Source organism: Nomascus leucogenys, chromosome 23, assembly GCF_006542625.1.
Source record: "Nomascus leucogenys isolate Asia chromosome 23, Asia_NLE_v1, whole genome shotgun sequence".
Taxonomy (NCBI): Eukaryota; Metazoa; Chordata; class Mammalia; order Primates; family Hylobatidae; genus Nomascus; species Nomascus leucogenys.
This window is the reverse complement of record NC_044403.1, coordinates 1,076,234-1,091,096: the sequence shown is the minus strand read 5'-3', so window position 1 is coordinate 1,091,096 and position 14,863 is coordinate 1,076,234. Positions and strand designations below refer to the sequence as shown.

Here is a 14,863-nt window from a genome sequence, read left to right as displayed (position 1 = left end):
TTAAAATTTAAAAACAAAAACTCAGGGTTATAGTAATATCACCAGCTCTCACCCCATCAGAAAGAACATTAACAAATACATTGTTGGCACACATAGAAGACAAAGAAACACAAGACTATTTTTTTCTTTTAGTTACCTGACAAATCTGAATAAACACATTCATAGGCTAAAGTGCCTCAAGCTGTTTTAGATCAAAAATACCTAAATGTGGATGTAACAAGTTATTCTCTTACTGCAAATCTACTATGTAAAATGCATAAAAAGTGAAGAATCACAACCAATTGATTTATTCAGGAGATCATGGTGCTTATAGCAATGTCCCAGTTGTGAGCCTTCCTCAGCTTTGGGCAGGCCAAAAAATCGAAATTAGTGGTTCTTAATATGTGGTTTCCAGAGCAGCAGCCCCCACATCACCTGGGAACTTGTTAGAAATGCAGATTATTGGGTCCTACCTCGATCTACTGAATCAGAGTCTCTGGGAGGGGGCCCCATGTTCATGGTCTGATGAGTTCTCTAGGTGATTCAGATGCTCCTTCAAGTTTGAGAACTGATCTGAATGAAAGGCCCCTCAAATCTTTTTTTCTTTTGCTGCCTCCATTCATTCCTAACTTGTAACTTCATGCTTAATTAATTAACTTCTGCCACGCATCATAAATCTACTCATTGGAACTGCCCTCAAGCATGGCTGTGTAAGTGAGGATGCTCCATTAATCATCACCACGTTGACTCACACAGAAAAGCATCTGTGGATTCCCTGCCCCATCCTCAACCTTGGCTGTTCTTGGCTCAGCTGCAGCTGCTATACACAATGGGGATTGCAGCTTTCAGAGGATCCATCCAACTGGCCACCAAGAATACTCGACTCATTGGTCACATTCTTCTCCATAAACCACCTGCATGAGTGTGCACACGGTCCTCACGTTGCCCATGCCACGCCCTCTCTGCCAACTGGCACATGACCCTGCTGCTATGGCTAATGAGGTTGCCCCCTGCAAATGTTTGGTGACTTACTTAATCCAGAATGGTGGGCTTTGGCTCCACATGACCCTCTGTCCACTTCTGCAGTGGATGCTGGATTGTGCCACTGTACTCCAGATTGGGCAACAGAGTGACACCCTGTCTCAGAAAGAAGGAACCAGAGAGTAGCTGTGTTTTTAACAGTTGTTCACATTGCCGGGAAATGAGGAGGTCCTGGTATCCTGAAAACTGTCTCATCTTCTTCTTAGTACTCAACACTGACTTCCACTTGATTAGATCCTTTCTCTGTCTGCACAAGTCACATTGCTGTATTTGGGCATATCCAAAGATAATGAGAAAAGTAAACCAGAAACCTTGCTGTCAGTATTCATTTAGTTCATTGTAATATGGACATGTGTGAATGTAAATTACCTAGAAAATTCCAATAAATTCTGGACAACTTATATCTTATAATAGTGAAGCCTTATTTGTAATATGTCACTTATTTCAAATGTGGATTGCTTCTCTTATATTTTACAACATGGAAGAATATTTTCATCCTACATATTTCTATCACTAAAATGCTCAACTAGTGAGCCCATTTGGTTTTGGACCTGTCAATCATCACTGCATTGGTGTAGGAGTTAGAGGACGTCTGTGTCTCTTCCACAGCTTTCATATCAAAACACGGAGTGAATGACTGAATATAGCTTCCAAAAATGTTCTTACAGGGGTTTGATGGATGAAGCAACTTTTGGCTATCTCTGTTTCCGACATCACCCCTCCACTAAAGGATGACTCTGCCAGTTTGAAAATGATATGGCAGGTGATGCTGCCTTGGAAAAGCTAATGAGGAATAGTGAGTTTGGTGGGTGCTCAACACTCACAGAGCAAGAGAGACTCCCTGACCTAATTCATACCAGCCATAATTTGCTGCCTTCTCTATAACCAGAAAAATCGTTTGGGGATCTGCATCACCAGACTCAAAGACTTCTTAGGACACTCACCTAGGCTGTCATTCCCTGTGAGCAGTGTCCTGAGCCAACACCACTGTCAGCTGGAATTGGGGCTGATACAGAGCATTACAGCCAACCGTTCTTCTCCACATTGTATTAAACCAGGTAGTGCAGGAAGGAAGTGCTAAGGTCACTGTATTTTTAAAGTACCTTTGCAGAAACAGTAAGGCCAATTCCCAAGTCTGCAATACATACAAAACTTAATTCTCAAGAAACAATAAAAGAGAGAAAAGCTCATCTCAGAACAAGCTAGCTATCATTTCACTAAAAAATAAAAGTTGCTAGCTCAGTATTATTAGTTTCGTGCTCAATACAGCTCCTCTGATTAAAGCACAAGTGTTATTCCTCTCTGCTATGGAGAGAACTTTATTTCTCCCTCTCACATATCTCTCATAGAGAATTTGTTTATTTACCTCCTTCAGATCCTGCACGACCGCAGTGAGCCTCTCATTTTCTGCCTGTACATTAGTGACCACAGCCCGGCTCTGCTTCAGCTCGTTCTGCATCTCCAAGATCTTCCCCAGATAGTAAGCCTCCTTCGATGCCGACTCCTGCAGAAGTGTTTCCTCCCGAGTCTCTCCATCTTCAGCAACCTTCCGGTGGATGGAGAAGGACTGCCCAAATGCCTGCAGAGTATGTGGGAAGAAAAGGAGTGCACAATGAAATGCATCATAGCCCTCTTTTAAGACTTGGGAAAATGTTTTCTTCTGCTTATATGTGTAAGAAAAGCTACTCTGCAAGACCCCCGAAATATAACAGTCTAGCAGTTCTCACTGATGCTTGAAATAATTCAATTCACTTAATAAGGAAAAATAAAATCTTAAAATATCTTGCGAAAAAAGATGTAATGCATTAGAGAAAACTTGAAAAACATTGTTACTTGCTTTATGTTCTTTTTTTTTTTTTTTTTTTTTTTTTTGAGACGGAGTCTCGCTCTGTCGCCCAGGCTGGAGGGCAGTGGTGCGATCTCGGCTCACTGCAAGCTCCGCCTCCCGGGTTCACACCATTCTCCTGCCTCAGCCTCCCAAGTAGCTGGGACTACAGGCGCCCACCACCACGCCCGGCTAATTTTTTTGTGTGTGTTTTTAGTAGAGATGGGGTTTCACCCTGTTAGCCAGGATGGTCTCGATCTCCTGACCTTGTGATCTGCCCACCTCGGCCTCCCAAAGTGCTGGGATTACAGGCATAAGCCACTGCGCCTGGCATATGTTCTCATTTTTTTAGACAACTCTTATCAAGAAATAGTTCAGTGTTAATAAGCCCATCAAAATTCATGTCACCTTCATTTTTAAAAAAATCCCACAAATATTTTACAAAAAAGAAAACAATCATTTAATGTACTTTCTAATACGTTGGCAGTAAGGACAGACCAATTATAAACAGTAGCCTTAAGAGTTAAAATTACCAAACAGCATTTAAATTGCCCAGTACCACAAAAAAAAAGACACTGAATATCATCTCTGTATAAGAAAACATATATGTGTCTGTTTATTTGTGCAAAAAGAAATACAGGAGAAAAAGTAGAAACTAAACTGGTTACTTACAGGGTGGGTGGGAAGAATGGGAGACTGAAATGTGACAGACATGAGGTAGAATGACACTTTTCTGAAATGCCTTTTCATACAGTTCTTTTTTCTTTTTGAGACGGAGTCTAGCTTGCTACCCAGGATGGAATGCGGTGGTATGATCTCGGCTCACTGCAACCTCCGCCTCCTGGGTTCAAGCAGTTCTCCTACTTCAGCCTCCCATGTAGCTGGGATTACAGACACCCACCACCACGCCCAGCTAATTTTTGTCCTTTTAGTAGAGAAGGGGTTTCACCATGTTGGCCAGGCTGGTCTCAAACTCCTGACCTCAAGTGATCCAACCGCCTCGGCCTTCCAAAAGTGCTGGGATTACAGGCATGAGCCACCGTGCCCGGCCCCTTTTCACAGAGTTCTGACTCTAAGAACTATCGTCATGTTTCATATCCCCCAAATAAAGAATAATTAAAACCAACCTCTCAGAGTTGGGGGAACCTAAAATGGAACACAAACAGTAACGAAAGAACCTAGCTGTATTACAAGCGAAAAACAACAGCCACCACGAAAGAGGTAAGAAAGAAAATATCTAACCTAATTTTGGAAACCAGTACTTTTATTATATACCTTAAGACTAAAGACAAAAAGGACTGTACCCGGATGCTATATAGTCTTGTTGGCAAACTTGTTTCTCATAGAGATTATGGGAATCACAGTTCTGAAACTTCTTTACATATATACTAGGGTTGAGCAAATAAGTAAATATATTGTAGATAATGAATGCCAGGTTTCTAACTGCTGGAGAAAAAGCCACGAGTAAGGAAAAAGAGATATCTAAAAGGAAACTAGTGGTATTGAGTTGTAAGTGGAAGTATCAATAAGTAGATAAACTTATTGTTTTTAATAGGTAGATATTCATAGGTATACAGATATGGAGAGAGAGGGAGAGAGAAACATGTTCACATATGTGTATATACAGACACATTATTTCCTAGCACTGTAAGCTGAGAGGGCCTAGAAGCAATGATATACCAGTAGCAATGAGCATATCCAGCACCCAGATTTTGTTTCTAAATACCAGTCTCCAGTAAAAAGAACTAGGGTCTTTGGAGAAGTTACTGATTCTAGGGCTGGAGCAAAAAAATAATCTTGTGATGCCAGAGTTACAAAATGCATTTAAAAGATGATGGGGATATGTCAAAAGGAGACAGGAGCCTGTCTGAAGGGGCTTCCAATGGCCAAATCTGAGATATTTTGAGAAAAAAATTATAGTAACTAATTATATATCCACATTAACATAATAAATGAATAAATGGCAGAAGAAAGAACAGCTCTTCCTTACAGTAGAATTATAATAATACAGAAGGAATGATGGAAATAAAATATATCATCATTTAGCAAACACTAATAATTGTTACAGGTAAGAATCATCAATAGAATCTAAAATTAATGGGCAAAAGTATGATGAGAAACAGGATGTTTGCAGAGTCTTAAAGCATCTCCCCCCAAAGTACTTATTAATTCTAATGGGAAAAACAGTAACTTTGCAGTGGAGAAACCTGGTAGACACCACATTATCTAAGTGACCAAAACTTAGATCAACAGCAATGAGACATACTGACATCATGTACCCTCTCATATAATACACTGGGGGCCATTTGCGGTGGCTCACGTCTGTAATCCCAGCTCTTTGGGAGACAGAGGTGGGAGACAGATCATCTGAGGTCAGGAGTTCGAGACCAGCCTGGCCAACATGGCAAAACCCTGTCTCTACTAAAAATACAAAAATTAGCCAGGCGTGGTGGTGTGTGCCTGTGGACCCAGCTACACAGGAGGCTGAGGCAGGAGAAACACCTGAACCTGAGAGACGGAGGTTGCAGTGAGCCACGATCATGCCACTGCACTCCAGCCTGGGCAACAGAGCGAGACTCTGTCTCAAAAATAAAATAAAATAAAATAAAATAAAATGTCACAGCATATTGCTTCTGGACTATGCTATCATCTATGAAAAGATTAGGCTGGAATGAACCTGTGAAACTTAGTTTCACATTTGTAATAAACTTTAAGGCAGAAAAGGTATGTGTTAATCATTGTAAGAAACAACTTATAAAAAACAAGCTGGTACTCCTCCCTAAATTACACTCACAGAAACAGAAATTAAAACAAAAACAAAAACAAAAGCAAAAAAACATTGAAAACCCATGTCTTAGTTAAACTACCTTAGAATCTTGATACGGATCAAAATCAAAAGATGGTCCCTAAGCATCAATGAGACAGAAATACTCCAGTATCGATGTCCATCGGTACCTACAGAGTAAAATATTCCTGGTGCCTGGCTTGTTCAGTCTCTCGACAGAAATTCTTATTTGAGTAGTCAGATTTCCAGATGTGGTGATAAGCACAGGTACTCATGAATAGATGAGAAATTATCTTTGCAGATGATGTTGACTTTGCTCTTGCATCAGTAATGATCAGATTCTGTGAGGTCAATTCTGAATTCAGTATCCATTAAAAGGCCTCTGGAGGGGAAGGTTCTGACAGCCTCTCTCCCTCTCCCCACAGTGGCCTGCTGAGTCTTCAACAGATCATCAGCCTGCGAAGGACCCCTCACTATACAGTCAAGTATTAGTACAATTTAAAATGAGCATGAACTGTGTGTCAAGAACCCCAGCTGGCTTTTTTTTTTTTTTTTCCACAACTGTTTCCCCATTTCTATGTACAGGAAACTGGAAATGTCTGTCACGGGGCCATTTTCTTCACTCTGCCTGAGTAAAAGCAATACTTTGGCCATTCTGTGGCTCTTGTGTTTTTCGCAGCACACAGGCAATGCTCTCTTGGCAGCTAAAACAACCTCTAAAGTCTTAAGAGCAAGTGAATTTATTGTTCTACCCTTGATTTAAAGTTTTCAAAAATTGTACTCTGGATCTAGCACCAAAGGAGATAAACATTTCAGATATAGACCCAGAATAGATTTTCAAAAAAGAATCAAGAATTGAAATTGCAAACATCCAAATGTTGATAAATCCTCCATTCATATTTATTCCAGTTCAGAAACCTTAACTGAACATATGGGTTTCCAAAATTAGCCATGATATTTATGAAGAACTTGACCCTTCACTGGACCTGATTTGAAAAACAATGGAAGTGTATATGAGGTTATCCAAGGACACTAACCATCATGTTTTTTACTTGAAATAGCAAAATAACACCAATCCTGCCCAAGCTAGAGGTGCCTCATGATCTGCATTTGCAAATCCACTGAGAACTAAGAACTAACACCTCAGAAAATGGCTGCTTTTAAGAAAGGGAGGGTGAAGGAGAAAACACTCCTATTTTAATCTAAGTCCTAATTGTCAGCAACTAGAATTGGGCGTGACACCCGACTGACATCTATCATCTGGCTACTTGTTAAAATTGATTTACCAGACTTGTCTGGCTCCACCAGGTACCTCCTTCCTCCATCACCTCCCGACTTATCTCCTGACAAAAGCCAGACCCAACAGAAAGGAAACAATGTTTTTCAAGGTTACTGAAGCTGCATCTTTGGCTGAAATCACAAAACTAGCTTCAATCTGTATTTATAGGAGATGTAGGGTAGTTGTGCTTCTAGTTATATTTTGTTCAGATTGCAAATTTCTTTTAGGTACTGCAATCATTTCATGGGTAATTTTTGTTTAAAATAAGTTGAAGTAAACTGACATTTTTCTATATACTTTTAGAATGTATTATGATTTCTTGTCATGTCTGTAGCTATAATTGCACAATATCACTTTTAGTATATTCCATTGCATGGAGCAAATTTGCTTTAAATTAGATGTGACTGTAAGTCCAGTTAGCCATGTAATAAGTACTTTGTTTTCTCTTTCTACTTACATGACTTCTTAATGCAAAGAAAACTGATATTTTGTGTTCATATTCACGATGATATGTTAACTGATAAACAGAAATTTCATACCCATTATTCTTCATAATATAAAAGATAAAAGAAATAAAAGTTTGACTAGTATATTTAATATCACTTTATCTTTAAAATGTTCTCTTTGGTCACAGAATTTTCATTCTTTCATCTTAAAAACAGTGGCACAACGTGTACTAGGTCACCCAAGGACATTAGACAAAATACTTTTGATTTGAAACTGCAAAATAATACTAAAATTCATTCATTCATTTGTTGTTCATTCACTCAGCAAGTGTTTACAAAGCACCGTACTATGTCAGGCACTGCTTTAGGCACTGAGGATTCAGCTATGTTCTGGGAAAACAAAAAACTCTGTGATCTAGATCATGTATTATAGTGGAACATAAACAAATCAATAGGTGCATGGCATGGCATAGTGTTGAAAAAGTTCTAAGAAAATGGAAGGCAAGATAAGAGCATAGGCTAGCAGTGCCCAATGGAACTTTCTGCGATGATGTATCTGTGTTGTCCAATATGGTAACTATTAGCCACACGTGGCTACTGAGCTTTTGAAATGTGGCTGGTATGACCAAAGTGCTGAATTTTTTATTTTATGTCATTTAACTAATTTTAATTGTCACATATGGCTAGGGACTACTATGTTGGACAGGGATAGACGGCAACCCAGATGCGTTCAGTGGGAACCTCATATAGAAAGGGCAGTCAGGGAAGAGGTGACCTTTGGGCAGAGACTGGAGCAAAGTGAGGGAGTGACCTAGAACCTGGCCTTTCCCCCGGGAGAAGAAAGCTTAGATGTCAGCGTTGCTAAGCAAGAATTACAGCACTGCCATGACGCCTCTTTAAAGACAATCGCTGGCAGTTCTTTACAGTCTCTTCTAAAGTATTTTAAGATCTGAGTGCTCCAGAGGATATTCAGACATAATTTAACTTGTAGGAAGAAAAGGGTTGGCTAGTGGCCTGACATGGTACCCTATCCTCCCCAATGAACTAGTTTACTTTATTTGAACATATAACAATAATTATCTGACCAATTACCTTTCTGTTGCCTCAGCTGCCAGGAAATTCAGCATTAAATGCTCAACAGCAATAACGAAAATACCTTAAGGTTTTGGTATAATTATCTCTGTTTTCTCTACATTGTTCTGCTTTTTTTTGTGTTTATCACATTGTATTGGTTTCTTCTACTTCAAATATTTTTGGAGTAGAAAGCATGAGTTATAATCACATCAAATGGTTAAAATGATGCTTAAGTACTGTTTTAAATGAAGTCTTTATAAAAATCTTTATTAAGGCATGGAATTTGACAGTTTAAGAGGTATGAAAGCTCTTCTAATGATTCATCCTTATTCCATTGAAAAACACTGAACCCAGACTGGGCGCGGTGCCTCATGTCTGTAATCCCAGCAGTTTGGGAGGCTGAGGCGGGTGGATCACCTAAGGTCCACCTGGCCAACATAGAGAAACCCCATCTCTATTAAAAATACAAAAATTAGCCGGGTGTGATGGCGGGTGCTTGTAATCCCAGCTACTCTGAAGGCTAAGGCAGGAGGATCGCAGGAGAATTGCTTGAACCCAGGAGGCAGAGGTTGCAGTGAGCCGAGATTGCACCACTGCACTGCAGCCTGGGCAACAAAGTGAGATACTGTCTCAACAAAAAAAGAAAGAAAACACTGAGCCCAAATGATCTGATGAAGCACAAAAAATAGGAAGAACCAGCCGGGCGTGGTGGCTCACACCTGTAATCCCAGCACTTTGGGAGGCCGAGGCGGGTGGATCACGAGGTCAGGAGTTCAAGACCAGCCTGACCAAGATGGTGAAACCCCGTCTCCACTAAAAAAATACAAAAATTAGCCAGGCGCTGTGGCAGGCGCCTGTAATCCCAGGTACTCGGGAGGCTGAGGCAGAAGAATCGCTTGAACCCAGACGGCAGAGGTGGCAGTGAGCTAAGATCACGCCACTGCACTTCAGCCTGGGTGATAGAGTGAGTCTCTGTCTCAGAAAAAAAAAAAAAAAAAAAAAAAAAAATAGGAAGAACCTAGCTAAACGTGTTAGAACTGACTGACATGTGTCTCTCAAACTACTGCTGCATACTCCAGCAGCAAAGAGTCTTGGAGAGTAGATTCAATTAGAAAAGCAGAGCTCACAGGACCCCAGGCAACCCAGAAGTCCCCACCAGGAGAAATCACTTTCCGTGATGCATATGGCTCAAAGGTTAATAGGAGACATGAGGCTTCCCTGACAGACTCAAGCCTGACCCTTGAAAGGGCAGATGTACTCACAAAAGGCCAAAAGAGGTTAAGAGTGTGGGGCTCCTGAGCTGGACCAACTCTGCCACTTACTGTGTGACATTGGGCAAATTACATAACATTCTGTGACTCCATTTTGTCATCCGTAAAATGGGGATAATAATAGCTTCTTTCTCATACTGCCACGAGGCTTAAAAGAGAGAATCTGTGTATCACTTGGAACAGACCTTGGTACAAATATAGTAAGTACTCAATGACTGTTGGCTATTACTAGCAGAAAGACGACGTGCTTTGGAATCAAATCCATTGGGGTTTAATGCAAATGCATCTGGGTTTAAATCTGCCTCCTCTGAAATCTTTGGCAAGGTTTTTAAGTTCTATGTTTCAGTTACCTCATGTGTAAAATCAGAATGATAACATCTACCTTAAAGGTAAGAACAGCCTAGTCCTAAAAGGCAAGGATATCAGATAAGAGATATAAAATTCATACCAAAATGCCTTGGACACAGTAAATGCTTATTAAATATCAATACCAATCCTCTTCTCTTCTGACCTTGGAAAGTCTCAGATTGAACACTGGCAAGCTGTTGCTTCCTCTGGTGTAAAGGTTTTCCTTGGACTTATCCAAGACTCAGGTGGCCGTTCACCTCATAATGAGAGCAGCAACCTACTCATTTGTGAAACACCAAACCTCCTGCTAGGAAAGGAGTCCTGATGAATCTTTTTTCCTATTAAGTCATTAAAAATGTACAAAGACAAACATAGAGAAATTTCTCGAGGCATAGGCTCTTATGGTTTATATTAGCAAAGGATGCAGCCTTTTTTTTCTCTTAATGGGAATTTTCAATTCTTTCTTAACTTCTTCAGTTTTTCTAGCTTTTAACCTAACTCCACCCAATCATAAATTCCATCCATTTGGGAAACACAGAATATCTAATTACCAATTTTTGATTCTCATTTTGTATTCTGAAAACAACTTTTCAATAATCATAAAAACAAAAGACATGCATTTTAAATGAGATTTTTTTTAAAAGAAATCTATCACATATTCTTAACTGATTTAATCATCACATTACATGCCTACCGAGTATCATTCAAATAAATAGCATATCATATTTTCTATACTTCTTAACTAAATATTCTATGATAACCTGGTGTAATACCCCAGGTTTTTCTAAGATAATACTCAATAGCCTATTATTTAGAGATATATTTACTTAAAGCCTGGATTTTTTTCTAACCCTGATGGTTTGTAATTGGTACCTGTATATGCTTAATAAACTCCCTTGTCAACTGTTCAAAGAGTTTTTTTGTATTTTGTGGTTACATATTCAATATACACAAAAAAATTATGACAAAATATAAGCACAAAATGTAACATTAAAATGAATTCCTATAGTTTAAGAAAGGGACCAAGACCCATTAGCCTCAAAGGCTTCTGTCTGTCCTTCCTTGGTCCTATCTCTCTCATTGTACCTTTGGCCACTCCCCAAGTAAACACTATCCTGCATTTTGTATCACCATTTTCTTTATAGTTTACCATATATGTATGTTTCTGTAAATAAAATGCTGTTTAATATTGTAGTAAAATACTGTTTGTAAAATTCACATGATGAAATCCTTCCATATGCACTCTTTTGCAATTTGCTTTTGGAACTCAACTTTAAATTCCGTTTATTCATTCTAATTAATGTAGCTGCAGCTGCACTAATGTAGTAGATAAACTGCAGCTGCATTAATGTAGCTTTCATTGTTATAGTCTACTGGATATATACTTCATATTAATAATCCATTCTCCTGACAGTAGATGATTGGATTGTTTCCAGTCTTTTGCTTATAAACAATGTAGCTGTGAACACTCTTGGGCATTTAACTTAGGCTAGTACTTTTCAAAATACATTTGCTGAAGGAAGAGTTTTCTTTCTTTCTTTCTTTCTTTTGAGATGGAGTCTTGCTCTATCTCCCAGGCTGGAGTGCAGTGGTGTGATCTCGGCTCACTGCAACCTCCACCTCCCAGGTTCAAGTGATTCTCCTACCTCAGCCTCCTGAGTAGCTGAGATTACAGGCATGAGCCATCACACCCAGCTAATTTTTGTATTTCTCATGGATATGGGGTTTCACCTTGTTGGCCAGGCTGGCCTTGAACTCCTGACATCAGGTGATCAGCCCGCCTTAGCCTCCCAAAGTGCTGGGATTACAGGCGTGAGCCGCTGCTCCCGGCCTGGGAGAGTTTTATTTCTAATCCATGTGGGCTAATGCTTTTTATTTGTGAAATACAATAAAAATAAATTACTATATGCATATTCCTACCATGTGATCCAACCATTCCACTCCTAGGTATTTATTTATCCAAGACAAATGAAAGCATGTGATCACATAAAGATTTACACACAAATGTTCATAGCAGCCAAAATGCAAACATTTCGAATATCCATCAATTGGTGAATAAAAAAACAAGTTGTGGCATATCCATACAATGGAATACTAATCGGCAATAAAAAGGAGTAAACTACTGACATATCCAACGACATGGCTGAATTGCAAAACATTATGCTAAGTAAAAGAAGCCAGACAAAGGCAAGAGTACATTCAGTAAAATTCCATTTACATGAAATGCTAGATAATGCAAACTAATCTATAGTGACAATAGGCAGATGAGTGGTTACACTGGGGAGGGGACAGGAGTGGAGGATCATGAAGGGATGTGGAGGGCCAAATGGGAGAGATTACACAGGGACGAGAAAGTATTTCAGAGAGTGATGGATATGTTCATTATCTTGGTTGTGTTGATGATTTCGCAAGTATATACATATGTCAAAATTGACATATAATATATTGCACATATTTAAAGAGTGCAAATTGATCAATTATACATCAACAAAGCTGTAAAGTCATAAATATCAGAAAAATATGAGAAAAAAGGACAAAATACAAGCCTCAATTTTTCCATTATAAAATTTGACATAAAATTATATTTCAGCAAATTTAATCAGAAGACAAAAGATTACAAAAACTGTACCATTATTCACTGAAAGTATGATTCATATAAACTTGCTGCAGATCTGTAGGAAATAATTTGCAAACCAGCACTGGCCCCCAGGTACAATTTGAGTAGCATTATCCTAAGTCACATGCGCAAGAGTTTCTCAAGCAGTGGCTCTCAACCTTATGAACCCATTAGAATCACTTGGGGAGCTTTTTAAAAACAAAGACATAGAGATTCCATCTCCATTCTGAGTTAACTAATTTGGGAAAGAGATTCTCAAATATTCTTGGTTCAAGGGACACTACTAAGTGGCTCAATTTTTTCAGGGTTCTAGGCACCCCTAGAACAAATTCCTAACAATTCCATTTAAGTAGTTAGGTCCAAAAAAGTTAACAAGTCTTTTTGTCCTAACAATGCAGTAGCTGTTTGAAAAATCTGTACGAAAATACCAAAGAAAAAAGTTTTATTTCATTCTTAAATAACCTCAATTACTTATTAATGGAATGTGTGCACTCGTTGGGCACTATACAACTTCTTAAACTTTGGAATCATATTGGGCTCTACTGCCCTTATTTCCTCTTCCATATTGATTTTCATGATATCTGCTTTTTGTTAACAGCAACCACTTCCAGCTTCGCACAATAGAAAGGGATGATGCGTGGGGTAACATTGAGACTGAAATGAACTGTCTTGAGCTAGTAGTTCACACTGTGTTCAATAGATGCCAAGTATCACTGTGTTCCCCTTGAACATTTAAGATATCCCATCGTCTTCTGTGAGTTTGCTGTGCTTCCCCAGGGCATCTTGGCATACCGTTTGAGAATCACAGGGCTGGGGTAAGGGCCAGGTGTAAGTATTTCCGACATGCTCATTTTGGGATGCTAATATTGTATGCCAGGCTTGAGAAGCATTGCTGTGGAGTGTGGGCAGTGCTATAGATTACACACAGCTTCAACTCTTCCTGACAAGACTGCAGAGTTCTCCAAAGTGGCTGTACTAATTCAACTGCCACCAGCAGTGTCCAAGGATTCCTGTTTGTGACTCTACATTGTTATGGTTGTTTTTTAAGACTTAAAAATTTTGGCCGCCCCTGAGAGTGTGAAACAGTATCACCTGGTGCTTCTCATTTGCATTTCCCTGATTACTAATGAAGTTAAGTAGTTTCACATTTTTATTGACCAGTCACATTTTCACTTTTTTTTTTTTGACAGGGTCTCCTCTGTTGCCCAGGCTAGAGTGCAGTGGCACGATCCCAGCTCATTGCAACCTCCACCTCCCAGGCTCAGGCAATCCTCCCACCTCAGCCTCCCAAGTAGCTGGGACCACAGATGTCTGCCACCACACCCAGCTAATTTATATATTTTTTGTAGAGATGGGGTTTCACCATGTTGCCCAGGCTGGCCTCAAACTCCTGGGCTCACGCAATCCACCTGTCCAGGCCTCCCAAAATATTGGGATTACAGGTGTGAGCCACCACGCCCAACTTCACATTTCCACTTCTGTGTAGTTTCTATTCAAGGCTTTTGTTCATTTTTCTCCACAGTACCTTTTTCCTTTATTAATTTATCAGTTACATGTATGGCAAGTATCTTCCTCGAGTATTTATGGGTTGTTTCTTAACTCATTTTACAGTGCTTTTGATGAAGAGAAGTCCCACATTCTAAAAGACAAGTTTCTGTTTCCTAATTATTTGTTAGTTACATGTTATTGTGCCAGACCCCTATTGAGTTGCATAGGGATAGCACCAGGTTCGAGAGGCCGAGGAAGAGGCCGAGAGCTGGCGAATGAGATACGGGGCTTCTCGAGGGGACTTACATACACAGCGGTCCAGTGGTGGCAGGCTGGATGGATGAACCACTACCACTTCTAAAAAAGTATGCAGTTTAAATAGCATTTTTACTTAGCTCCCCTCCTGCAACCTTCACCTGGCAACCCTCCTTTAATCCAAAATGGGCCGGGGGTTCAGATGTTCCTCATAGACAGGGAATCGATCTCCGGGTTGGCCACTCCCAGGTTCCTCAGCTCGGAACTCCAAACACACATTCTTCTTAGACCACAGGGTCATTCTCAGAGTAGGCCTCAGGTGTGCCTGCCACACATATGTATGGCACATATTTCCTCCCAGTGTGTGGGTTTTCTCTCCTACTCTTTTAGCGATGTCTTTTGATGAAGTAATTTCCTTGATTTTAAGATGGCTCAGTGACCAAACCTTTGCCTTA

The 14,863-nt window shown here is 39.8% G+C and overlaps 1 protein-coding gene across 7 annotated transcripts in view; it reads right to left on the bottom strand.

Annotated features, from left to right (window-relative positions):
* Positions 1–14,863, bottom strand: part of BICD1 (BICD cargo adaptor 1) — a 272,490-nt gene that overhangs the window by 160,445 nt on the left and 97,182 nt on the right. For all 7 annotated transcript variants that reach the window (XR_004028348.1, XM_030804954.1, XM_030804958.1 and 4 more), the window contains exon 2: positions 2,387–2,599. Coding sequence is in view for 6 of the 7 variants with exons in the window: in XM_030804954.1 (XP_030660814.1) it covers positions 2,387–2,599 (213 nt within the window). In the remaining variant the exon portion in view is untranslated. The remainder of the gene's footprint in view (positions 1–2,386; positions 2,600–14,863) is intronic.